General features: G+C 40.0%; 2 protein-coding genes across 3 annotated transcripts in view; one reads left to right on the forward strand and one right to left on the reverse strand.

Moving 5' to 3' along the window:
- Positions 1-22,642, reverse strand: part of map3k21 (mitogen-activated protein kinase kinase kinase 21) — a 29,569-nt gene extending 6,927 nt beyond the window's left edge. Inside the window, exons 1-7 of one of the 2 annotated variants that reach the window (XM_085296463.1) lie at positions 20,931-22,642; positions 4,567-4,747; positions 4,283-4,431; positions 3,685-3,860; positions 1,678-1,918; positions 968-1,090; positions 40-135 (exon numbers count right to left, since the gene is read on the reverse strand). In XM_085296463.1, the coding sequence (XP_085152589.1) occupies positions 40-135; positions 968-1,090; positions 1,678-1,918; positions 3,685-3,860; positions 4,283-4,431; positions 4,567-4,747; positions 20,931-21,723 (1,759 nt within the window). In that variant the 5' untranslated portion in view covers positions 21,724-22,642. The remainder of the gene's footprint in view (positions 1-39; positions 136-967; positions 1,091-1,677; positions 1,919-3,684; positions 3,861-4,282; positions 4,432-4,566; positions 4,748-20,930) is intronic. The other variant, XM_085296462.1, reaches the window with a different exon arrangement.
- A 493-nt stretch (positions 22,643-23,135) lies between these two features.
- Positions 23,136-27,600, forward strand: part of pcnx2 (pecanex 2) — a 39,781-nt gene continuing 35,316 nt past the window's right edge. The window contains exons 1-4 of the mRNA XM_085296464.1: positions 23,136-23,605; positions 24,909-25,111; positions 27,342-27,459; positions 27,555-27,591. Coding sequence (XP_085152590.1) covers positions 23,453-23,605; positions 24,909-25,111; positions 27,342-27,459; positions 27,555-27,591 — 511 coding nt within the window. The 5' untranslated portion in view covers positions 23,136-23,452. The remainder of the gene's footprint in view (positions 23,606-24,908; positions 25,112-27,341; positions 27,460-27,554; positions 27,592-27,600) is intronic.

Genomic DNA, 27,600 nt, shown 5'->3' on the forward strand with positions numbered 1-27,600 from the left:
CAACGCCTCACGCTGCATGAGCGAAGCCAGTCTCCTTGCCTTTCCTCCTGAACCCAGAGTAGGCTGACACCTCGCTGGTCAAATCAACATCCTGTTGGTAAACATACAAACTGTCCCTCGGCCTGTGGGATGTCACTGAGGAGGGAAATGCACATGTTACAGCCTGAGCACTGTGAAACAGAGCATTTAATGCTACAAAACAGAAGGTGGAGCACTTCAGCCAGTGCTGCCATAAATAAGTCTAAATGTTTATCTGTTGGAATAAACATTTACACTTATATGTATGAATGAAATTTATGGCTGGTGCAAATAAAACTGACTTTAAAATGTGCAAGAAATAGGTGTCCATGTCAACAGGGCTGTTATTCAATTGCTATGTATCATATGGCTATGCATAAAGATTTAATAAAATGCTGAAGTAAATCAGTGTACACAACTGCAAATACATGATTCCTCATAAAGTGTACAATCCTGTGTGCACTAAATACAGGCTTCTAAAACACACCTCCTCCTTGGATAGCACAGACCTGTCTAATCTTGTAGCTCAAAGCATCAATTAAGACTAAGTTTAAACACATGGATCTGTATACAAATGTACGTCTTTTTTCTAGTACTCTGATTTTTCAGTGCCTCCTATGTTACAGAGAAGACCCCTATCTGTATTATCACCTACCATAAATGCACAAGAGGAATTTGTCCCAGTTATTGCAGGGGCGTTGGTGTGTGACTAACATCTTTTTAAAACTGTTCAAACAACTGCCTCTGCCTCTGGAGCTTTTGTTCACATGGCTCTAGTCATTGTGCATGATACTGTTCCCATGTTCCCAGTTCCTGTGAAATTCTCAGAGCTGATGTGATTTCTTTGGTTCTTTTACATTTGAGCAGGCTGGACTCAAGGTAGGACAGTAAGCACGACTAAGAAAACCTGAGGGACTCTTTAATATGCAAAAACACAAACTGAACTTACGCTGAATGGCTCGTAGACGAGGGATAAGTGTGGGACTGCTGGGAGGAGAGGAGCTGGTACTGTGAAGGCTCCGCCTTTTGTCCATGGAGGGCGAAGCCTGCACGGTGATCTTATGCTGGAAGTCTGCAATATGCCGGACAAGTAAAACAGTTATTATAATCCCAGAGGAGTTACTGTTTGAGTGATTACAGTTTGATATGTATAGTTAGATTTTCCAACACAGTTCAAATGTTGCAAACACAACAACATCAGAGTGATTATTTAATCTGGACGTGTTAGTTTGCTTATTTTTTCTGAATAGTGTAGGCTAAAAGCTTGGAAAATACAATATGGTTTAACTTTTTTATTTTGCTACAGATGTATGGGAATGATGTGGCAAATACACCATTCTCATACAAGAACTATATACTGGGAAAACATGATTTGTCAAGCTCTGGAGTTGTTTTTGACAGGAGATTCCAAGAAATTCAAATAGCAAATTAGCTTCAAAGCTTTGACAGGCAGTGGGCAGGGCAAATCTCACTCTGTTTGTACCACTGAGTGATGGCACAAAGGGACAGAGAGGATCCATCCAGAGCGAGAACTCCAGTTTTAAAGCACTGCAATCCAATTTTTTTTAAGTGCTATTACGGGGGAAAAAAGGAAGGCTCATTTGTATCGTGAGGTTTGGATGTGGGAATATTTTAGCTTAGTTCAGTCTGCAAGCTCACCTGAGGGTAGGCTGATGCGGTTCCCATCCTTCAGTTTAAGGCGGGAACGTTTAAATTTGCCTTTTCTCTTCTTCACGTTGGGCTTGTCTTTGTTGAGCTGGAAAATGAGGATGTTGAGCTCTCTCTCCAGCACGTTGATCTCGCGCTCTGCCAGCTGCTGCTCCCGACGCTTCAGCAACTCCTCCTGAGACTTCTGCTGCAGGGCGGCTCGCGTCAGCTCCTCTTCTCTGGAACGTAGCTCCTGGAAGAAGCAGGTATTAAGAGGTAAGTGCATTTATAGAACTGGCTGAAAGATTTCAGATGGTGACACCTCCTAAGGCGTGAACTCTTCCACGGCATGCATTTTTAATTTGTCTTTGATATTTGGGCTGATTGGGACCTGATGAATGTAAAAACAAAGAATTATTTTATTTTTTTAACCTAATTTTTGTTTCTAAGAAAAATGAGAGCCACATATGAGGATATTCGTTTAAAATTTCGATAGAACAGTAGCAGTATAATGTCCTCGTGAGTGGATATCAGGCCCTTGTAGAGCCAAATTGAGTATTTTGGTCTAAATAACCCAAAATGTGATGTCCTCACACGTGGACACCAGGTCCTAGGAGGTTAAGGCACCTTCTATAGACCTCAATAGCTGCTCTAACAATAGTGAGCTAAGTTGGCATTGTTTGCCAACACTGTATGAGCTAAAACATGAGCAAGCACAATTTCAAGTGCAGAGCTAGTCAAGTCTACAGTAAGCAGTTTACAGTAAGTAAATTATATAAACTACTTTTTTAGTGAACAGTCAACATTTAAAGGATAACACTAGGATGAATAAAAGTGCCTTAGAGATCCAGAAAGGATGTATGTCATCCTCGCTAGATCAATATTTAGAACTACTCTTAAGTTGTGCCTCTGTGTCACATTTGTTCCGTGTGTGGTTTTAGACATGTTTTTTGAGCACTGAAATCTTTAAAATAGGCAGGAGTAGGTAGCCTTCTTTTTGAGGCAGTGTTATGCTCTCCCACCACTGCTCACTCATTCTTCACTCCCTCCATTTTCTCTTGAATCGCTCTCAGTTGAGTAATAATAATCCTTACTGGATGACTTCCATAAAGCAGCTTTACAGTCAAACCACTTCAGCCACCCACCTAGACACAGATTACGGTGAGATTTTTTACAGGAAATCTGTTTAAATGAAGGGACTAATTCCCTAATCTTGTAAAATTTATGATGGGAAAGCTCAAAGCTAAATTAGCCTTATTCTTTGAGCTTTGCATAGTGGTTGAATTTAATATAGCATGGTGAAGCAACAGAAATTACCAGCTGTGCAGATAAACGTTTAATTTGGGGATTGTAAGATTTAAAAAACGTAAACCTCATGCTCAAACGGTGGATTAGCAGAACTGGAAAAACTAGAACAAAGCAGACAGCATAAATCCACAATACAAAAATAGGCACAAATTAAAACTCAATAAAAACACCACCTGTGCACTTTTGTATTTTGTGTAAAACTCCGTTCACCATTCATTAACTCAGCTCTGTGTGCTGATCCTGCTGTTTCTCTAAACACTAATTAACTCCTCTCTCCCCACTTTAAGCCAGAAACAGCAGACTTATACAGGAAGCAGATTAAGGTTTTAACAAGGGGAAGTCCACTAAAGCACTTCGGCATTAATGACTTGATTGTTAAACGTGCGATTTAGCCTTATCCACTGAAAGTAACCAATTAAACATTTTTATCCCATGAAACCAGTCCAGGGCAATACATCGGGGTTAGACGTAATGATAGATTAGCCTGCGTGTATCATTACTAAAACTCAAAGAGTGAAGCAAGATGAAAAACTGGTCTTTTTTCATACTTGGCGTCAGGGTCCAACTTCCCACACTGTGCGACACAGACGAGAGGATGCTGGAAATTAAGTTTACTTTCATGTGTTTAACCAGCTGCTAGGATAGTTCCGTGTTCAGTGGCTTCAACATATTGATGTTAGTGTATGAAAGAATCTCCTCCTTCTGCTCTACCTTCTCTTTGGTCCTGAGCTCATCAAACATCTCCTGGATCTCCACACGCCAGTCGTCCTGCATGCTGTGGAAGGAGTCCTGAGGCATGGTGGCCATCACCGCCTCTTCGATGGCTGAAAGCTGCTCCAGGATGCAGGAGAATGAGGGACGCACATGGGGGTCCTGGTCCCAGCAATCTGGACAAATACAATGCAGTGAAAAGATGGACTCATAACCACTGTGACCAGGGCATCTACATCATACTGTATTTGTGGGCCTAGTGAACTGCTCTGACAGAAAAAAAAAGGAGTCAGCTGGATCAGCAGAAATTCACAAAGTTGGGAAAAACCAGCAAACTTGCCATTAGCCATTTTAAGAGTACATTTACTATTACCATGCACGCATTTTCCACTAGAAATATGTATGCATGTACAAATCTACACATAAAATTAAATTAAACTTAAAGTCTAATATTTGGTGCCATATGGCCTATTTGTGGAACAGGTGGCGTCGCTTCTTGTGCCTCTCTTGGAATAAGATGCCAGTCTCACATACATTTTCTGTGGATAAACAAAGCTTCAGCTCAGCTTCAGCTCCACTGATATTTGCTCATACTTACCTTCCATGAGCTTAGCGAAGGGTTCGGGGCAAGTGGAAGGGATTGGTAGGGTTAACTTATTAACTGCCACGCCGTAAGCAACAGCAAGGCCGTCTATTCCACGGTACGGCACCTCCCCTGTTAACAGCTCCCACAGCAAGACACCATAGCTGAAAAGAAAAAAAAAAAAACCCCAAAGTAAACTAATGATAAATAAATTTAAAGAACAATGACAGACAAATGAAAAAAAGGTAAGTATTTAAATCTAATGTCAAGGCCTCATGTGTCATTATCATCCATTATACCTCCAGACGTCACTGCCTTTGGAGAAGAGAGATGACTTAATGACCTCTGGTGCCATCCAGGAGTAGGTGCCTGCTGCTGACATTTTTGTGGTTTTGTGCCATTCCCTGGCTAAGCCAAAATCTGTGATCTTCAAGGTCTTTCTCCCAATGTCATCATTCTCAATTTTTTCAAGTAATAAAACTGAAAAGGAAAAATAATTTACTTTAGGTAGATCGATGCACAAAAACCATAGGATAAAAAAATGCTCGAGAAAAAAAAAAAAAAAAAGCAGTGTAACTGAGATAAAAGGAAAAAGGAAAAGACGGGACTGGGATGAAAGTGACAGATGTGAAGGGGATGGAGAATAAAGGTGAAATGTAAGAAAGGGGGATATACAAAGAGTGAGCGACAGAGAAAAGGGCGACCGTCCAGGTGAGGAGATGATAGCAGATATTTAAAAAGGGCCAACAGCAGTATGCTGGTCATTACTGTAGAAACAGAAGGCTGACAGTGCCACAAAGCACCTGTCCTCGGGTCCTAAAACTGCTCAACACATTAAAGAGAGCAAGAACCCCTCAAACCTGCTGGTAACACTACACCAGGTCTGAGAGCGCTGCCACAGTGAAGTCACAAACTAAAATGTGTGAAGTCAAAACCCTTAGTGTTCATCATGATCTGGATAAAATAAATAAATTCACAAGTTGAAGACGTACACAAACACACATACAGTTTACACACACTGAACGTGTTGTGTGTGCATCAGGAATAAAGTACTGGGCAAATGGACTAAAAACACGGCCTAAATATTCTTGAAAGCAGCAGGTTTTTCCATAGCCTGTCCGCCTCCTCTGGTTGCTTAGCTGTCAAATTGCATGCACTTCATGATATCAGTTACCTGTGGTTCACTAAGAAAGTGGGTGTAAAATGAAGGGCTGCAGTATTCATAGACTATAATTTGCTAATAGTTACCACCAAAGGGAGATTGGTTTGATTTGCATTTGCATTAAATTGTTACCAAAGACAGGGCTTTGCCCATCTTACAAGAAATCACATCCAGATATAGATCTGGATTTAGGATTTTTTTTGCAATCTGGGGCACAACTGGATATTCTTAATCACATCGTTTACAAATACCTACAGAAAATACTTAAAATTGCAGCCTCATCTTCAAATGTCTTGTTTACTAAAACTTAATAGACACTCAGGGTGAAATAACATGATGAAAAGCATATGAATAAATAAACAAACCAGAATAATAAACAAACCGTAAATAACAACTAAATGAAAAAGGGAGCACAGAGCTTATGAAAACAACTTTGGGTCTCTGGTGTTTAGTCCATTTAAATCACTTTAAAACTACACAATCAGGGATGCAGGGGTGAACACTGTAATTTTGCTTGGGTGCGAACAAAAACAACTGCCCTGAGACCCTTTGGAGGAGGTGGTCTTGGTCCACTTCCAAACTCCAGAGCTGTTTGTTTATGGTGTAAACACAATACGAACCAACTACTTGGTGTATGCTGCAAATTTGAGCGAAATGCTTTTCCGTAGTCAAGTAAGTTTTGCAGTTTGGATTGTGGCAGGGTACCACAGATGTTCAGTGTACACAAATTGTCAGTACAGGCTAGCAACTAGCCCTTAAATGTAATGTAAATCCCTTGTTTCCCTTGTTCCAACATGCCAGAACACAGCACCTTTAGTTACTTTTGTTGCTCCCACCCAGACACATTTGCCTAATCGGTAGACAAAAAGTTCTCACATGGTTTCTAGTGACACATTGCAAGAATGTGTTTTTTTTCTGTGTGTAAAAGGAACAACTATAAGTTTCAGCTATCAGGCTCATCAACTGATATGGACTGAAGTAAATGACATATAGATGTGAAAATGCACTTGTACACGGTATTTTTCAAAACAAGAATATTCTGCTTTTGTTTTTTAATCCTTTCCCTCACAAGCACCGTTTTAATGAACACCATCGTCCATGTGAAAACGTAAAAACCATTGTTGCTTTGAGCATGTCAAAGCAATGTAACCCTAACCATACAAAAATGTCAGAAGCCTATAAACAATAACACGTAGTCCAGTCTGATGTTAACAATGGAGATAAAGACACACACCTCTGATGTTGCAACACATAATCTCTGTAATCCCTGTCCAAACATGAATGCACATGCAGTTTTTGAAAATGATCACATTGAGAGTACTTTTTCAAAGCTTGATTTTTAGCATAAAGCTGTTTACATGTGGACAAAATGCAACGGTGCATGTAAAAAGCTTTGTTTTCCAAAACAAATGTGTATGTGCAGACCAAACCAGCATTTGGGCTTTCTCAACCTGTGCCACATTTCTTCTAATGTTAAATGTTTTATTTCAACAAGAATAAAACTAATATTATACCTCTGATAACATGAAGCCTCTTTTTCCATGAACTGGTGTAGCCAAAATGAAGTCTTTGATCCTTTGATTCTCTTTGTATCATGTACAAAATGTGTTTTTGCCAAGATCTCCTCACATTAAAAGCTGCTCGATTTCATTATTTACACTACAGGTCAATTTGAACATGTCCTATCAGCTGTGTTGATTCTACAGAACAAACAAAAGGCTAGCAATAACTCGAGAGTCTAAATGCCCCTTTGGTTGGTTTGACAGAGGCAATCAGTGTTGAGAGTTTATTGTTAAGAAAAACAGCCTGATATCTCCGTGGATGGATGGAACGTTGCTGCCACTTACACTCTGTGGGAATATTTTCCAAGGGAGAAACAACGTCATGATAAAGATAGATAGTGGAAGTGTTCAAGGTAATAAGGCATTTGTGTGCCTTGACGGACTGTAACTAAATGTAAACTTAAAAACGTTATTTAGTCTAAAGACTCTTTGTTAACAGCATTTTTTTTGTAAACCAAGGCTTTGTAATGTTTGTCGGCACTCAGTTGCACCATTGTGCTGTTATCACTCGATGACCTTGGACTTACTCCCACACGACTACACAACCAAGACTTGCCAATAAACACACACACACACACTCGCTTTCACACCTTAGTGAGGACATCAAATTGACATAATGCTTAACCTTATCCTAACCTTAACCACTAGGAATCAGTGCATACTCCTAACCCTAACCCTAAACCTAACCACAACCTAATTGTAACCTTAACTCTAAAACCAAATTCTTAGCCTCAAAAATGCCTTCAAATTCGTGAGGACCAGCATTTAGTCCCCACAACTGACTGCTGGTCCCTGCAAGTACAGTGGGCTTCTAATGTTTGGTCCTCATAAAGATGTTTAAACAAGTCAACACAAACACACATGCACACAAACCTATACATAAATCCTTTCTGCATGCCTATATTACACTACTAATCAAATTTTATTAAAATCTCAGGCTCAAGTAATACAAGTAGCACAGTTAACTGATAAAGTACACAGATATTCAGTTTGACACAGTAAATGTGTCAAACTTGGACCAGATTTGCTGAAAGATGTAGGAGCAGTGGAAAGGACTAGATGGAGAACAGATAATAGAAACAAGTTTAGAGACCTCGGGAAAACTCAAGTGACCATACAATTTTAGTTGGTAAAAGATACAATGTCCTTTTTTATAGCTCTACAGCTCTCTTTTTGTAAACACTTAGACTATTTCCTTTTTCTCTGAGTGATATTTTAAAATATTCATATGTAAAATAAGTGAATAAACAAACCCCCAAAAAATTCAGATTAAGCATTTTTATGCAGAGGAGTACATTACAGAACACATTTAGATAATATGTAACACATTTTCTTTGTTATATAATAATAACAAATATTTAAAGGGGAACAAATACAAGTCGTTTAAAATGAATTGCTCATTGGTTTCTATTTTAGAAAATGCAATTTTTTTGCTTTAAGCTGTAATGAAAAAGTATTCTTTACTCTGTCTTCTTGGAAGGCTTTATACGTTTTTGTACATCTGTTTCTGTGTGTTAAAATGTGTGAGTGAGTGAGTTTGTGTCTGTAAGTCTTTAAAGAAGAATGTGGTGGCTGCAATGAAGAGAAGCGAGCATATCAGAAGTATCTGAAGTTTGGCTGGCGATGCAAAATTTTTGTGATGCATTAAAACAAGCTGTTATGATGATATATAAGAGTCTCTGCAGATCGTTCCTAATTGCAGAGCTGGCAGCTGCTGATTGGTTCCATGATCAAGAATTGCTAAGCCTTGTATATAGTGTGTAGATACTTTTCACTTGTAAATAGGCACTGAGGTAGAGGGGTGAACTGCCTTATTATTTTCTGTACTTTTTTCTCATTTATTCAAAGGGTCTACCTTACAATATAAAGTGCCTTGAGGTGACTGTTGCTGTAAATAAAATAAAATTGAACTGAATTAGGGAGTTGGGGGTAGCACTTATCTTTTGTTTGATATTTGTTTCACCCAGGGTTTAGGTAGCACCTCCCTTTTTGGAATAACTTGTTTTGTTTGTTATTTCAGCCTTTGTTCACCCCGGAGTTTAAGCGTTCAGTTTGGTAACACCTTAACTTGTAAATTGGCTTCTAGGTATGGCTTTGGGGACCAGGGTCACAGGGTCACCTTCCTTTTAACCCTTTTGTTGCACTCCTGTACCCCTAGACCGGGACGTAACAGTAGATGTTAATTAATATTAACAATAATTCAATATCCAACCTCAAATCCCTCAGGTCAGAGGGTCAGAGTTTTACTGGCCCATGCACGTTGTTATTAGCTTGTGAAAAAAATTTTTTTATATATATTTTTAAATGTTAATGCAATTTCATTGACACAGTAATAAATTACTAAGTGAACAGTCAATCTGCATATTTTAATAAAACTTCTAGAGGCTTACTTCAGACTTTTCACTGTTTCACATAAAACAAATGGTGGTGATCAGAGCAGCTACAGAGTTTGTTGATCAGGTGCTTTGATAAAGACCTCCCACTTGCTTATTCCCAGTAAAGGTTTTAATGGCAATCACAGGAACAGCAATGCTGTTTTGGAAACTAGAAACATGTTTTCTTTCAATAAACCTGAGCTCAGCATCTCGAGAACAGCTCCGCCTCTTTGCTCTTCGTGGTGTGTAAACAAACAGCTTCACGTTAACTGTGCCAGCGTCATCATCCTGCTCCCGTTTCCATGGTGACAATGGCCCGTTACAAAGCCGTGCCTGTTATTACCACAGTTGTGCTTAAAAGGAAACCTAAACAAACTGGTAAATATGTTACATTCGTATTTTTTGTGGAAACAATATTTTCAATATTTATACTACTGAAAAACCTGAAAATCGCAACAAATTAGATGTCATATTAAAGAATGTTTACCAACAAATAAAAATAAAATCAAAGCATATAAAAAGAAAAAGCTGTTTCCAAGGTCACGAATGATCCCAGACATAAATAAATAAATAAATAGTATGAACAAAGTCACATATACAAATAAGGTCATTCTGGGGTTAACCAACTGTACACTTGGTTAAAAATAAATAAATAAATGAAGCATAATTTCCTTATTATGGTCTGTTCACACCAAACATGAAGCTAAGGTACACTTAACAATGCTTGCGTTTATGCATGCACGATGGCAATCGATACAATAAGACATTTTAAAAACTTAAGATGAAGGTGTGATTAATTTTTTCCAAAACTTTCCTTTTTTTCTTTTTTTAAATCTCTGTATAAAAGATAAGTTCAACCAGACAGCTCCACCTGCCCTCAAATGATGTCAATAGGCTTAACCTCCACTTCTGATTATTGCTGGCATCAGCAGCAATCCAATCTATGGGAAAATGCCAGGGTTTTTGTGATGTAGAATGAAGCGAATTTTTCATCCCAGTTTAAATATTTTAACTTACATAATCAAAAACTTGCCTCTATTCACATTACCTGGGTGAAATTTGCATCAGTCCACCTAACTGGATGCACGCTGCATGAAAATGCACTGTTAAAAAAAAAAAAAAAAGAAAAAAAAAAAAGAACTTGGATTGAACTATAAATGAATTTCTTTTGTTGCCCTTCATGTAGTACAAACTGGATTGGTCAGCCATCAAAGTCTTTTGTGGAACACCTTCAACATAAACAAACAAAGAAAATAAGGTCCAGCATGTCACATGTCTGCTTCGACTATGCACTGTCATTTGAGAGTCTTTTAGGAGTGAAACCTTTGAAGAATAGCCAAATAGTATCTTTGCTTCAAATGGCCATGCATAGTTTGCAGCTCTAGTTTCAAATCTTGGTTTTAGAGTTGCTATTCCCCTAACAGTTTACACAAACACTTAAAGTAAGACTCAGGGGAAAGAAATCAATTCACTGTTTAACTTAAGGAACAAATGGGCCAATTCCTACTTGTAGAATACTTCCTATCAAAAACAAATGGTTAGGATCTATTTTCTTTAAATTCATTGAAGGAAGTTACAGAGATATGGTTAAAATATTTTTGGCATGCACAAGTATTTTCAGCCAGCATAAATGATTTTGCAGCAATTTAACTGTAACGAGACTCATTGGGTTCCCACTAATAGTGTATTGGTACCATTACTAGCCTGAGGCACAGAGGGGATCCTCTACCCAGGCTACAACAATGGGAATTCCATTACAAACGGGTTTCACAACACCAATGATACTACTACTACTTCCTGTTGTCAACTCCTCTCTGAGTGATTCCATAGATTCCTCCCAGCAGACTCTGTAGGTTTATAATGACTTATGGTGGGTTAGTTACACAGCCTGGGAAAGCAGTGGCTTTGGGATAAAACCTTCTACTCTGATTGGACTATAGAATATCATGCCAAATACTTTCTTTGTAGCTCCATGATCCTTCAGTGTCAGCCCTCTAGAAATATCTGATAAAAGACCTAACTCCTGTCTACATGACTCCATGCTGACGTTATGGTAAAAACCCCCAGCCAGTCAGCCTATTAGCAGCTCAGCTACTATCAGAAACACAAATTGTAGCTAACCTGGTGTAATTTATGCACCCATCATAGTGGGTGATTATGTATTCATTTTAGTCAGGCCTTGTGTGTATGAATTGTTCAGACTTGGAACTAATAAATGTTTACCAACTGCTTTTACTAAAAGGGAGAAAGATCTGAAAATCATAGCCTGTATGTAGATGTACAGACTATAAAAACTACTTAAACTGCTCATTACACTGAAAGAATACAAGCCATTTCATTAGCAAAATAAACATGCTAGTTATAGTTTGTTTTATTAACCTTGTGCTTATGTGACATTTTAGTACCAGTTTTACATCAGGTCTGAGGAGGCACATGTTACAGTGCACAGATGTAAAGCACTACTATAAGTGAACCATTATTCTAATGTATACTTCTAACCAAGCATAAAGTGGAATCAATAAAAATGAAGACAAATTTATAGAATTTTGGCTACACATTTGAACAAAAGGTTTGAATATAACAGCCCTGGAAAGCATGGGACCAGAATAACTGTGTTGGTGCTTTGCAGAGCTACATGTTGTAGCTGTTAAACAACAACTGCTCTGTGGGCTATCCTTAATTGTGTTGGTGCTGTTCTAGGTTCTTTAGCTTAGCCCCTTTCCTGGAAACCACAGAACCAATAATAAATAAGAAGCTACTTTGTAGTGAAGGGAAATTATGATCTACACCAGGAGGGTCCTACTCCAGGCCTCAGGGGCCGGTGTCCTGCAAGTTTTAGATGTGTCCTTGATCCAACACAACTGATTTAATTGCCTAAATTACCTCCTCAACATGTCTTGAAGTTCTCCAGAGGCCTGGTAATTACTAATCATTTGATTAAGGTGACCCAGGGTGATATCGAAACCTGCAGGACACCAGCCCTTGAGGCCTGGAGTTTGACACCCCTGATCTACACAAATGCAATACTGCGAATTCAACTTCAGGAAACCTTCTATTACAATTTTCCTATTATTTTGTTTCATTTCAACTTTTTTGAAGAACTTGAGTAAAGTTCGTGAAGAACTGGCAGTATACACAATATTTTATCTCAATTTATTAATCATTACCATGTTAAAGTAGCACACATTTGCAGGCACTCTGTTAACTCAAACTTCTTTATAGGAAATTTTTAAAGCTCTACTAATGTTCAACATACGTTATGTAAACCTTAGCTGCTTTACCTAAGGAGTGATTAAAAACTGATGCTCGCATGTCCTTATGAAGCAAAGGTATATTTTCATATAAACATATTTTGGGGCATCTCTTTATTACTGAAGCAAAATAATATGTGGGACATGCATTAGTCTGCAAACATGTATGTGAAAAGTGAAATGTGTCTTTAAACTAATTATTGAAGCAAGCTGTATATTTGTGCACTTTGTGACACCCGATTAGACTACAGCTATACTTGCCTTCTTCTGTTCTGTAATAGGATTGTGCTGAACATGTTGCTAACTTTCAGGTGTTAGACGGGTAAAGCATGTGTGACAGCTGTCAAAGTTTCATGTGGAATTCCTTCAAAAACAAACGTAAAAAAACTGCACCAGCTAGTATGACTCAAGTCTGAAACAACTACACATTGTCACTTGAGAGAGGTTCTCGTTTGGGATTCTCTTCCAAGAAAGTCGTATAGAATTTTCGCTTGAAATGCCCATCCCTGTATTGGTCTACATTCTTTCACTTCGTACTGGAAGCGAGAAATACACTACCCTGAACAGCAGTAAAACTACTGTGTTTGGGCCACACAGTGTGCCTTATGGTATGTGGATAGTACTAACTTATCCTGTGAAGTCATGAGATGACACTTTATTTGTTAGTAAAATTAGTAATGGTGAGATAAATGGGTAAGGACAAGCCTACATGACTTTGTATGACTAATGGCTCACCTGCAACACATATCACCAATCTTTGATTGAAGTCCACCTCTTATGATCTCTTCACCATATTCTAAAGTAAAAATATATAACAATATTTCAAGAAAATCTGCTCTACTTTTTGAAAACATTGAAATTATTATTGCAGATGATGTGGTATAGCACAGCCCTACTAAAAACACTGCATTGGTTTGAGACTTTGATGCTAAATTTATTTTTAAACAACGTTGAGGACATGCAATTCAAAGGAATAAAAAGCTACTCGAGTAGATTTCTTGTAAGGATCCCACTTAAAGTCAAACCCCAGGCCAAACCAGCCTTTTACTTGAAACATATTTTTGGATGCAAGTGTAATGTTAATACATGTAAAGCCCTTACATCTGCTCTAATACAAAAAAAAATTAAAAATTAAAAAAAATTGGTCAATTTAGTACCTACAGACCAACTAAGGTCTGTAGGTACTAGCAGTAATGGAAACCAAATTATTAAACTGCATTGTTCACAGTTCACAGGTCAGTTCAGTGGAAACGCTAAACTGCACATGCTCAAAGACATAGATGCCAGGAGAAATAGAAGGCTTTACAAGCATACTAGGGTGATTTCTTTAAACAAAATATCCTAACTTGTTCTGTTCACTTGTCTGTTTTATTACAGAAATATAAACAGCACTAAAAATGTATCATTTGAATTTTCTGATTTAAATCAAGCCTGTAAACATCGCTTAATGAAAATGTAGAAAGGTAGACCTATTTAACAGGGGGTGTGCACTTTTCAAATATTATTACCTCTTTCCCCAAAGGTAACAAAGTATTGGAGAAATCTGGAAATGCTGCTGTGTGTAATCTGTAATCATATCATCATTACAGTTGGGTGTAACACGCAACTGGCCACAGTGTAATAAAAACAATCGATTAGATACTGTCCTTTTTATTTCCCTGAACAACAATTGGCAGTGTATACAATTTTATAATATGAACCTGTTATCAGCATTGCAAGGGTCCTGTAATAGTTTGTAGTCTGTGCTAAAGACGTCTTTTTCAAAGGTTATATTTCAGAATGTATGTTTGCTTCGTCTGTGGCTTTTTTTCTCACTCTTTTGAAAAGAAAATGTTTTGAAACAGACAACACCTCAGCGCAACTGGAGATGAATATGCCTCCAAGGCAGACCCCACCCTCAGTCCAGCCCCCCATTTAATTTCCCTTCCCAACAGTGGATCTTGAGGCAGACCCATCTTTCATACTGGAACAGTGGGAAGATCAGAAGCAGAGCTCCTATGTTCAAAGCAGATCCCACGCTTCTTCTCATTGCTTTCTCCCCCTCAAGGTAAAAAAAAACAAAACTGTACACTTTTCGGACCTCTAATGAACTGAAAAACCCCTAAAACACTTGCAATGGCAACAAATTTGTTATACATGAAAATAAACGGTTTTGGGAGATGGTGCAGCTTAGTGCTTAGTGTTTTTAATGCATTTAAGGTAATATTTCTATGGCATTTATCTGAATAATGAGACTTAGTGTCATCCATGGCTATAAAAAGTCCTATATATGAACACATAGTAAAGTAGAAAAGCACTCTTTAACTTCCAGAAAAAAAATACAATCAAAACCTAGATTTAAAAAAAAAAAACACTACAAAAAGCCGTAGTTGCATGATCATTCTAAAGTTAACTCATGTTATTCAGTAACATATTACTATTTAGAGGTGCTATTAAACAGAAATCATATACCGATGCGCCAGTAAAAATATTTACAGAGTTTAAAGCGTGGTCTCCTAACTTGATGTGGCAGTATTTTCGTAACCGTGCCAACTGACTAAGCATGAGCGCAAGGGAGTTTCCTGTAGTAAGCAGAAACAAGGCTGCTAAATATTCAGTGACTGGTCTGTCTATACTGGTGGAAAGGAGAGTGCCCCCAGGCATTCTGGTCGATGGGAAAAGGATCAGGGCTAATGGCTGGTTAAATCCATCTATCATGGTCACATCTCCCTGGGCCAGTTGCTCTTTGTCTATCCTCTTCCTCTCCTCCTTTGGGTCTGTAAAAGCTTGAATTAACCTTTAAATAGGCCAATTTAAACATATCAAATGTTTGAAGTATGCAGCTAGTTTTTTTTTGTCTACACTAGCATCTATCAATGTGCTAGTGAGCTACAGAGGCAAATGGAGGGGATTGGTTGATTTGGAAGGCAGCTCTTCTCAGCTGTGGGCCCTTTTCCTTTTCACCCGGCCCTGCAACAATAGGTGCAGTCAGGGAGAGGTCATAAAAAACACAGTGAAAGCATCTCAACTCCTCCTCTCTCCCCTCTGCCCATTCTCTTGTCAGAGAAAATACAGGCAGTAACTGTCTGTGTGTCACCAGGGGTAATTGTGGGAAGCCAGAGAAAAGTTGCCCTGCAACACATAGTCAAGCTTTGGTAACTTTTCGCTTATATTCTTCTTATTCAATTGTAGACTAAGATAACACAAAATACAGTGAAGAAAAAAAAAAGATTATCTCCAGGGACAGTTTCTGAGCTACTTCAAGCCTGTTTTCGCTTTGCATTGTGACCTAGTAAAGAAAAACAGAGTTTAAAGAAGTTTTGTCTAAAAAGTTGTTCCTACAGAAGTAAGATGATTTCGAGGGATGATAGCAAAGGCTATTCAAAGTTAACAAAGCTAACAGTGCACCAAGCCGGTAAGCCATTCCTCTTAGTCTCGGTACAAAATATTTGATAGGTGAATCACTGCTTTCTACTTCAGTAATTTCTTCCAAATCTATTTTTAGCTCCAGCAAAAACACATTCATGGCAGATACATTTATTATTCACAATATGATTACAGGGCCTATTTACTGCCTTTCTTAAGCCTGGAAAACTTGCATTTTCTACTTGAATCCATGTATGTTGAGGCATTTTCCAGCCAGTTATAACCTGGCTGAGAAGCCCATAATTTATGTGTGCAACATACAGCACTGGACATAACAGGGTCACTTGTTATGCACAAGGCTAAGCACTGAGATCTGGTGGCTGTCACAATATTATCCTTCAGTGGTGTTGGCTATTCTAAATTTTTCACTGCCTGCTACATCTGTGCCACTTTCAGTGTACAGGTCTGAAAGGAAATCCCTCCAGCGCTTCTGTGGCATCTGTCAGGTCTTCACTAATCTACAGAAGATGAGTGTGTGGAGAAACAAGGAGAGGGAGGGGAACACAGAGACAGTGTGTTGAAGTCTAACAAAAGGCAGAGACTGATGGGAGGATGCAGTTGCACACGCTCCAAATGAACTCTATCAGTTTCAATGGCATTCAAGCATGCATTCCTGGCATAGTACTGCTTGCACCAAAATATGTGTGAAACTCCAATGATTATGCGTGCTGGCTCAGGGCCAGGTTTCAGTGTGACTTCCTGCTCATATTTGCTGCTTTATGGAATCCACCTGCTCAAACTTTAGGAAAATTATGCAAGTCATAGTGGACTAGAACACAAAAAGGGAGGACCTGGATGAATCTAATGAATAATACTAAACAAAGTAAGCACAATAAGGGTGAAAACGGCAAAATATTCCAACCAAAATTAGCCATAAACTTATCCTCATAAAACTTTGGCATTCTTGACCAGAATTGAATAGATATATGCTAAACCATCAGAGGCCCTGTTTTAGCCAGGAAAAGTCCCTGTCTGTTTAGTGGACATACAGTACAAATTACATTTAGAAACCCTAAACATGCAAGTTGCATGCCCAACACAGAGCTACTCTGGAAAATTTCCAGTGCACATAACAAGCCGCAGGGTTGTTTCATAGTAAACTCCATAAATGTCACCACAACAAACCCCATTTTCTTTTTTTGTGGATGAAAAGGCAACTATGGTACACACAGATGTGAGCATGGACAAAGCTAAAGAAGAACTCTCTGCTTAAATTATAACGCTAATGTTTTAAAGATTAAAAAAAACCCACAAAAACAAATGTTGGCTCAAATGCAGCCACAAAAAATAAGAAGTGGCAAGTGGATGGAGGAGGATGGAGCAAGGAGGAAAATAACGAAGTAACAAGGGAAACCCCCTTAGTTTGTGGCAATAAAAGAGTACCGCTGCTCTCTGGGAGATTAAATATGAACGGAACAAAACAAAACGAGGGCTTTGAGACCCTCCGAGTCCTAGCCATTCTTCTGGCCACAGTAGCCTAGCAACCGCTGCTTGACCAGTCCATTGTGTAAACGTATGTTAAGCTTTTATCCTCATTAGCAACATTCCTCCCTGCAGGCTGGGATTTTACAGATTAGGTTGAAAAACACAAAGGAGATTGGGCAAATCTTGCTGACTTCCAACATATTACTTTACAGGCTAATCATTGATCAAATAGCTGTATGTTTGCCTGTGTGGAGCATGTGTACACTCCAAGTTGATAAATGACAGACAGAGAGTTGAGTAAAGCTGGAAAAGTTTAGTGTATACTTGTACAAGTCCTGGTTTAAACTGAGAGAAGACAATGAAACAGTCTGACAGAACAAAATGTCTCAAAATCAACAACTCAAAACACAACAGAATTAAAAATGACAAAAACTGCAGAACAGGTATCAAATGCCATTAATGTGGATCAGTACAAATGTTTAGATGCTTTTCTGATTGACCTAAGCACACATAATGCCAAAGCAAACAGACAACTGGGAACATTAGCAGATGCAACAACTTTCCTAAGCTGGATCTCCCCCTCTTTTTTTGTAACTGGGAAAACAACCCAACACGCCCCAGGGTGCCATTTTTCTATTTGTGTTTAGGAGAGAGTCTTTTGTGAACTTGCTACCCTAGTTCTAAACAAACACATACAGTGCCATCCATTCTCAGTTTATTTAGAGTACACTTTATATTGACTTCAGATTTTCAGACTTCTGAAAAATCGACTATTGGCATAATTTTCTGTCCTCTTTCTGTAGGCATTGCTTATTATTGTGCTCTTCATTCAGCTATATGATAGAGATCTGAGTTCAGAATTTCATTATACCTCAACTTTGCAGAAACACACTAATCAAAGTCTCCTAATTTTAGTTTAAACGGTCCTCCTTTAATAAAAGCCTATGCTATATCTAGGTCACAGTGAAGTGGCAGGACAAACATAAAGAGTTGCGTTAGCAGCACTGTGCCTGTTTGGAGGAGTCTGTTTGTGTATGTTCACCAAACATCCGATTAGCTCAAACAGTCTAAACAGCAGTTAAATCCTTTCTCTCCATCTGCCCTATAATTAACACAAAGCTTCATCCTAAATAAGACTGCTTGAAGGGTGGGGCTCTTCTACACTGTTCATAACATTTAATCAAGTGTGTCACATGCACAAAAACACATCAACATGAAACGCATTTCAAAATAATGTGATGATTATGTTTTACTGATGGCTACAAAAGCTAGTAACTTAATTCTTTTTACAGCTATAGTCCAAATTATTATTAATAAGTTAACAGTATCCATAGGCAACATTGATTATCAATAGAAACACCCAAAACAGCATGAACTGAAATTGCATATATTGAAAATATGTATTTGTAGGGAAGCGCTCTTACACATTGGTATGTTATTATTGTAGCATTTCACAGCTTATGTGCTTTTATCCATCGTCTTTCCGCTTGCCCTTATCAGAGCAGGGAGAGGGGGGGGGGGGGGGGGGGCATCGCAGCTACCATAGGCCAGGAGGCGGGGTACGGGCAATACAGAATCACAAGTTAATTTAAGTTAACATGTCTTTGGACTGGACTGTTAGAGGAAGCCAGAGCTGTGCTTTTATGACTTTTTAAAAGTTTTTTTTGTTTTTTTTAATTGCCATAGCAAAAAAATGCCTCAGTTAGAGCACTTTAGTACAAATTTTCTTACCTTTGTCACTTCCCTTTACATTTGCCATAGTCTTAGCCTTTACGGCATGCCACCGCAACATACCACATTGCTCAAGCATTTCTGTGACTAGGAGACTCTCCATGCCTGTGACCAATGAAGTAGATCACAAGATTGTGTGGTTGTCACATCAGCGGAGAGGAGTGTGACGTTTATCACATCTTTAGTGGTATCTGCTAACTTCGAACCACAGAGAGACCCAAATCAGCACATTTTATATTAAGTAGTTTATCATAAAGCTGTTAAAAATTAATAATACCAATAACTGAAAAAATTTGGAAACAGAAGCAATAACAACATATACATGCATACATGGGACTTTGTGCATCACAGTTCTTTTTAAAATCCAATCACAAATCCTGACCTATGATTACAGAGGGCCTGGTATGTATACATTTCACAGGTTTCGCCCCTGTGTTCACACACTGCTTCCCAGAGCTGGAGATAAGGGATCAGTGCACTGGAGCGGTTCCCCACATGGCCCAGGGTTGATAAGCGTCTCCGTTCACAAAAGTGTTTGGAGTCAAATTACACACATAAACACACCTGAGTTGAAGTGAGCAGCCTGTGTCAGTGGGTATGCGAGTCAGAACCTTTTTCTCATCAAGACCTGTCCATTCATTATTCAGTCCTGGGAAAGTTCTCTGGCCTGTTGTCAATTACCAGTCCATGGTGGAACCGGCACAGTTGGCCCAATACACTGTACCAAGTGCAGCTAAATGAACTGTTATTTTTTAAAGGCTCAAAAGTGAGACCTACTCAAGAATTTTTTTCCTAAACCAAATGTTTATAGCAGTTGTAGTTCTGTTGAAAATCCATTACATAAAGGTTATATTTCTTAAAAAGCCTAAACCAAACTTCCATATCGTTAGCTTCATAGCATAAGTGCCTAAGTCATTTTTTGGTCAAATTGAGATTTTTGCCTAACTTTACTCCCCTACCACTGCTAGTAAAGTTAGGCAAAAATCTCAATTTGACCAAAAAATGACTTAGGCACTTATGCTATGAAGCTAACGATATGATTTCTTTTTCCACCTATGAACTTTGCTACTGCCAGGTGGTGATGAAGGACATGGCCCGATAGTGTTGACAGATTGTGTCTACCTAATATGTTTGTTAAATCTCCGAATTTATTTGAACAGCATTTCACCTGCTGGTGGAGAGGGGTCTGGAAAGCAAGTAAGTGTGTGTGTGTGTGTGTGTGTGTTAGTCAAAGGATAAGGAATGAGTCAAGAGGGAGCAGCCCAGCTGAGCAAACTGACTTCATTTCACATCCTCTTAATAGCATCCCCCACCACTTCATAAACCACAAACTTCTTAAACTGTAAGACGTCATGAGTACAGAGCAGTACTATGGCAGCTGTGGGAAATAGGCAACCTCATACTGCAGTCACAATGCTGTGCTTCCAAATAACTAATAAACATACAGTGAACCTTTCCAAATGTGTCATGTGACTAAGGAAATGGTAAACTATCATTATTTGTGTGACAGGTTGGTACATGTGGAGTTGCAAAACAGCACTGACACATATTCTGGGATGATGGAAACATGAAACAAGTGATTTAAAAGAGTTAGTTAACACCTAAAGAGTGACAGAGCAGAATGAAACCAAAGCATAACTAACATAACATAAATGACTAAAAGATGAAGTGCAAAATATCCTTCTGCAAGTTATGTTACCTCAATTTATCTGTCTTAATCACAAACACACACACACATCGATCTTTGCTTACTGTTGCTAGACTTCAGGTCACGATGGATAATGGGTACCACGGCCTCCTCGTGTAGATAGTGCATCCCGCGTGCAATCTGCACAGCCCAGTTGACCAGGATGTGTGGAGGGATTCGCCTTCCGGTCAGCGCCCGGTTCAGTGTCCCGCCTCGGGCATACTCCATGACCAGGCACAGGTTAGGCTCCTCCAAACACACCCCTTCCAGTTTAATAATATTGGGGTGCTGAAGCATCGAGAAAAGTTTAGCTTCTTGTTTAACACTGGCGGCGGTTGCCGTTATGTCTTCATCTGGGTCCTGCCGAGCCGCCTTCACAGCGACCTCCTGATCTTTCCATGTGCCCCGGTAAACCTTACCAAATCCACCCACGCCTATGATCTCCTCTAATACCAGTTCACTAAAAGGGATCTGGACGGGCGAGCTCGGGACTCGCTCTGGTACCCCCGTCGACACACTTGTAGCTGGGAGACGGTATATAGCGGGCTGATAGGTGACATAATTGGAAGGGAAAATCCCTACCCTGTGGTTGATTTTCCCCGTCCACCATCCCTCGTCCCCGGAGATCGCAGCGTCCTTGGACAGGACTTCTACTACATCACCTCGCCTGAGGCTGAGTTCGTCCTCGCCGCTCGCCTCGTAGTCATAAGCAGCTGTCCACAGGGATCGAGTTGGGCACAGCGGGGCAGAGTGAGCCCAAGCCCGAACTGAGGGGGACTCTGCCCAAGCATGTTCCCCGGTCCCACCGCCGCCCGGCCGCCCTTCACCGTTTGGGAAAGCGGCCTGCGAGACATCCATTTCTCGGTGGCCGTAGCGACACCATAGGGTGCAGCGCTTTTTGGACAAAATGAAAACTTTAAAAAGGTAACTTGTAACTTTTTGAAATCCTCATGCTGTCACATATAAGACACTATCCGATGAAAACAGAGGAGGGGGTATCCTTGTGCACTCCACGCCGTGGTCAAACTGTGTCCAAAGTCCCGTGGGAGAGCGCGTCTGTATCCACGTCGCCACTCCGGTACAAGTGTGAGGGTCAATAACTAGCTAGCGAGGTTGCCGGCTAAGTTAGCCGAAATACGGGTTAGCTAACGACGCTTTTTAAAGCTCCTGGTTAATGCCAGTAAAGCGAAAAATAACAATTAACTGCCAAGCTAAATTAATTTAAAGCTATCACAAAACACTGTCTGGTTCTGCTGAATGCTAACGTGAAAAGGCTAAAGTTAGCTCTCAAGTTACCAAGTTTTCGCAGGTGCCTCAAGAGGTGCACCTGCAGCGTCCATTCCGACCAAATACGGAGAGGCTCCGCGGAGTAGCTTTCACTGTGAGAGTCTCTAGTAAATCTCATATAGTCACCGAATAGTGAAACGGACGGTTCGTGCGCTCCTTTGTGGACTTTTAACTGGAATTTCAACTGCATTCCAGACTTCTGGCTTAGCTGATTAGCTTAGCATAGGTCAGCCTGTTGGAAAAGTTGCTCCTCTCCACTTTGAGATCGGTTAATTCCAAAGTTTATTTCTCTTTCGGTGATGTGCGGGGAAAAAACAGCCAACGGATAAGTACTCGGGAACCACAGTATATATCCTGTACTTCCACACAAACAATACAGGGTATAAAATATGAAATTGAAAAAGATCCGTCAACTTTAATCAAAACAAGATCCCGCTAACGTTCTCGCCAGACGGAGTCGGACCCAGCAGTGGCTGGACACAAGATCAGGGGACACGGCTGGTGCTCCCGTTGCAAGCTGCGCTGTGCTCTCATTGGTGGACACCTGACACGTGACCAAAGCAGCAGCAGCAGGGGGGAGGGGGAGGAGTCACTGTAGGAATGCATGAAGAGAGCGCGCCTTCAGGGAAATTATAACGATAGTGGACCACAAAAAGACACGTGCACATGCATAATATAATATAATATAATATAATATAATATAATATAATATAATATAATATAATATGTTTTGCATGTTTGCACCGCTGTACATTATTTTTAAACGTAAGCTCTAAAACCTTTAAATACTGTGCGCAATTCATGGTCTGTACAGGCTACAAGGCTACAAATACATTGTATGTAATGCACAACGTGGCTTGATTGCATGTCGCAAAGTGTTTGATTGAAGGTGGAACTCGCATAATGGACATGGATGAATATGGAGAGAGGAGGAGTGAAAAAGACAGAAGGGAGGGGGTGGTCAGAGCTGCGCATCTGTACAGGCAAGCCTGAGAGGAGAGAGAGGAAGGATAGAGACGAACATGATGAGGACCGCGGCAGCAGCAGCAGCAGCAGCAATGCACGCATCGACACTGGGATGGGAAACGGCAGACGAGAGGACAACGCTGAGGAAGACCGAGCCATGAAAGGAAAGACTCAAGAGTCAAGCTGCGTCGCGCCAACATGGAGGCGTAGCGACAGTAGCATGCATGATTAGATAGAGGAGATCATTTCATTGTAGCCTAGCAGCACCAGCATCATCATCATCATCACCATCAGCCAGTCCAACCTGAGCGGAGAGGAGGGGAGAGGAGGGGAGATGGGCTCACAGGTTGTGCAAACCCTCCGTCAGGGGGTCTGGGCATCCCTGACCGGGGGCTGGTACCACGACCCGGACCAGAATAAATTCAACAACTCATGTCACCTCTATCTGTGGATATTCCTCCTGATGTTGCCCTTGTCTCTCCATCTGGTGAGTTTTTATTGAGGAACGTGACGTTCAAGGCCGTGCGTGGGGTGTAAGGTGCCCACACTACCTAGGTAAAATTGTAATAATGCCCCTGTTTATCCTTGGGAGAAAAAAACAACAACCACAAGCTGTAGGAGAATGGAATATCACGCAATGTAGCAGCTGATGGAAACACAAGGCCAGGAAAAAGGGCACTGTCGCAGTATTTTTCTCCCGCATGCAGTAAGTGAAAGCATGGCTGCTCCTGGATGTGACAGTGGTGGAGCCAGAAAGCGTGAAATGTGGTTCACTAATATTTTCATGCCATGGGCTTTGATAAAGGTGCGACACTGGCTGCATTACTCCCAGTGACAATACACGGGCTGATGATGCTTCATGCTATATGGTGATTAATAGAGGCGGAAAGCCCAGTTATATATAGTCTCGACTTTTACTGCCCAACCTCCACTACAATACAATACAATACAACCAAATTTGACCCCTTCGTCTTTGAAGGGACATCTTCAGTGACCTCTGTGTTCCTGCCATACAGCTTACCTATAGGTCAAACACATTAACCTGTGAATAGGCAATTAATAGGAGACATTATGGCAAAACAGTACAAATACTGAAAGGGTAATGTGACTTGATTGTGCAAACAGTGCAATGGCAGCTTATTGTACACAGAGTACATTTTTGTAAGCAGTTTATCAAAGATAAGATATTGCTGATTATATCTGTTTTGATGATCCCGAAATTAGCCAGTCACATATTTTAGCTATTAAGGCAGATGGTGATGTGTGACTGACACCTCAGACGGTAAACACTTTGGCACTGATTCTATATTAAATTGTTGTTGCTGACAGTTTCTAGACTGTGTGAAAACATCCACTGCTTCCCCTGCAGAAACAACACAAGCTTTCCAAGGGAAGGTGTTTCAAATTTCAAGTTTTTTAGCGTTTTTTGTGAAGGTCGTATTCAGCGCAGGATAAATGATGGAAGGAAGTTGAGGGACAATAGCAAACATTCAAAACAGCAAGAACTCTCTCTGGGACATTATGACTCATGATTGGCATGATACTTTGCCTTTGATATTCCTGTTCTTTGCTACAGGCAATTTCTTCCCAGTGGACTAGTAAACTTTATTAATCTACCAATATATCAAAATCAGATCTTGCAGTGTGCTGAGGCTGTGTTGCAATATAAATCAAAAGAAATTGGTGGTGCTAAAGCTTGAAGAATTAAATCAAACTCTGTCCTGGTGGAGTCAGGAGATTCAGGAAATGCTGATTTCAATATGACTAAGCTCTTCCTTTCTTCTCCACAGGCTTTGCCTCCCACTACAATGGCTCTGAGCATCTACTGCTCCTCCATCACTGTTTTCTTCGTCCTTATCAAGCTCGCCAACTATCGGCTGCACTTGATGTTCGACGAGGGCGAGGCAGTGGTCCGCAGCAGCCTTTCTGACCTCAGCAAAGCTCAGGAGAAGAAAAGTAATGCCTCAGATTCTTGCCTGCCCCCCAGCATCAGGTAAAAACCAAAAATGCAGTGAGTGGGATAAATATGAAATAGCTGTAAATATATAACTACCAAGAAAATTTTTTCCTTGTGCCTTGAGCTGCTCCCCTACTCGGATAACCAACACAAGATCTAGGCCAGAGGTATAAATCCCTAATGACACAGCTTAATTATTAACATGAAATTATACATTTAGGCCTGAGACCCAATTTTAAAATAATACCACCAATACTAAACATAGCCAAGCATCACTCTCCATTTTAGTCCCGCCTTTCTTTCTCTTTATGTGTCTCTGTGCTTTTCTCCCTCTGTCTGAGATGGGATTACTTTCATGATCAAGTGTCTCAAAGTGGGATGCACTCTCTCTACTTCATTTCAAAGACTCAAAGTACAGTTTCGGTGAGTGAGCGAGCTAATGAGGAGAGGTCAGTGATCTTCAGTCAGCCCCTTCACTGAGACACTTGATCTGCACAGAGACAAAAAAAATCTTGTTCTCTGTGTGAATGTGTTACATTTAATTGAGTTGAGATGAAAAAGGAAATACAAACGAAAGTATTTCTTTCTACTTTTTCATCTGTAAGAGTCAGTGTGTTTTAGAATTTAAAATAGAATTTAAAATACACCTTTAAAAATGGTGCACTGATGTAATGAGTTCCATAGACTGCCTCTGTCTCTGCTAACTTATGTCAACTATAGACTCCAAATCAGTTGACATCTTGCAACGTTTTAGTAGGTACTTGTTCCTCGAAATTTCCCTCCCAAGGAACTTGCAGGATTTCTTCACACTGTTAATTTTTTCTCTGTCCGCTGATGTATCAATTGCTGTTTTATGGCTTTTACATGTGAAACTTTATATAAAATCGTAGCGACCAGGTTACATCTTGGCTGTTTGTTTGACAAGCAGCATGCATACACACACACACACACACACACACACACACACACACACACACACACACACACACACACACACACACACACTCAATTTGGCACCTTCCTGCAGGGTTGAGTGGAGGTGTGAGCATATTTATTTGTATTTCAGAACATACCCAGTATAAAAAAACCCCATATTTTACTTCTGCTTTACTTCTGATTTTCCATTAATGCTGCTCCCTCTGTTCATTCACCTTTTATTTCACTTGACTACCACTCTCCAGCCTCTCCGTCTCTCTCTCTCTGTCTGGTTTGTTGAACTGGGAATGAGAGGGCAAAGTGTGATGTTGTGTTAAAAAATGTAATCAGCCATTTCTGCAGTACACTTTAAAGCAGTTCCCAAACAGTCTGCTGTGAGGCAGAAAAACATCCCTTCTTAGAGAAAGATCAAAACAACTCTGGACCTGAATTGGGGGCAGCAAAGGATACTTGATTGTGTGAAAGACATACGCTTGTCGAGCTTATTGCAAAGCAAAAGAAACTTAAAGGCAACACTCTTGCAAAGGGGTTTATGCTAAGTCTAGATGCTTCAAATGGGCTTCCAGGATTTCCTTAGTCGTACAGTACAGTCCAAAAGAGACAGAAGAATTTAGATGATAGAGATACTGTTTAAGGCAGATACGATGCATGCTGAAATTTTGATTTGCCCTTTGGTAGACTTTGGGCACAAAATGTTTGAAACACCTCCTCTAAAATAATCAAGCATATTTTTTCTAGCAATTGTACGTATGACCTTTGGAACTGTTTGGCACTTTGAGCTCCACAAGCTCAAGTTTTTGAACTTTCAGAAAGCCCTGACCGCTGAGAAGGGACTTTTTGAGGGTAATATATTTCTATTAGAACTTAATTTAGACCTCTTAGGCCTCTCTGTGGCGGAAATCCTGAGACGCTCTTCAAAGGTTCCTTTTCTCTAATTTTAAAGTATTGCTTATCACAAATATAGCACTTCAAAGTGTTGCCGTTTCTTATGTCTCTGCACTTTTGAATCCTGCTCCACCTCTTGGTGACCCAGCTCATACAATCGTAGTAAATCAGCAGGTGATTATGTGTTTACCATTAGGGTTAGTCTGTAAACAGCTTTAAAAAATAAACAAAAAAATGTCTTTACATCAGTTTTTAGAGTTTTCCTTTAACTGCATTGGGACTAAAATTGAGTTTTAATTCATTTACATGTATAAAGCAGTATATTTGTGTGTTCTTTATTCATCTGTATCTCTAACCTGTACATCACTGTATTTAAAAAATGTGCTACATTATTCACATTCTTACTTAACTGTGTCTGTTTTCATCTCATGTCTTTGGCCGTTAGGAAGAGCAGCACAGTCCCTGACAGTGTTGCCATGACTACGTTGGCTCGGAAGCGTCCCAGTTCAGTGATCCAGGTGACGGTGAAACAGACTGAAACTGACCCGGGACTGATTGGGGTGGTGAGAGAAGGTTTAAATATTAACACCTGGCAGTGTGAGGATACTGTGTTATGTCTAAATTGTAATCCCAACCTTTTGAATTGTCCTCCATACAGGACTGCTCAAAGTCAGATGAGGTGAAGACCGTGGAAGGTAATGCTA

This window comes from Mchenga conophoros, linkage group LG13 (assembly GCF_057382185.1).
Source record: "Mchenga conophoros isolate Kocher_MC1m ecotype Shallow Benthic linkage group LG13, M_conophoros_male_GT1.1, whole genome shotgun sequence".
NCBI lineage: Eukaryota > Metazoa > Chordata > Actinopteri > Cichliformes > Cichlidae > Mchenga > Mchenga conophoros.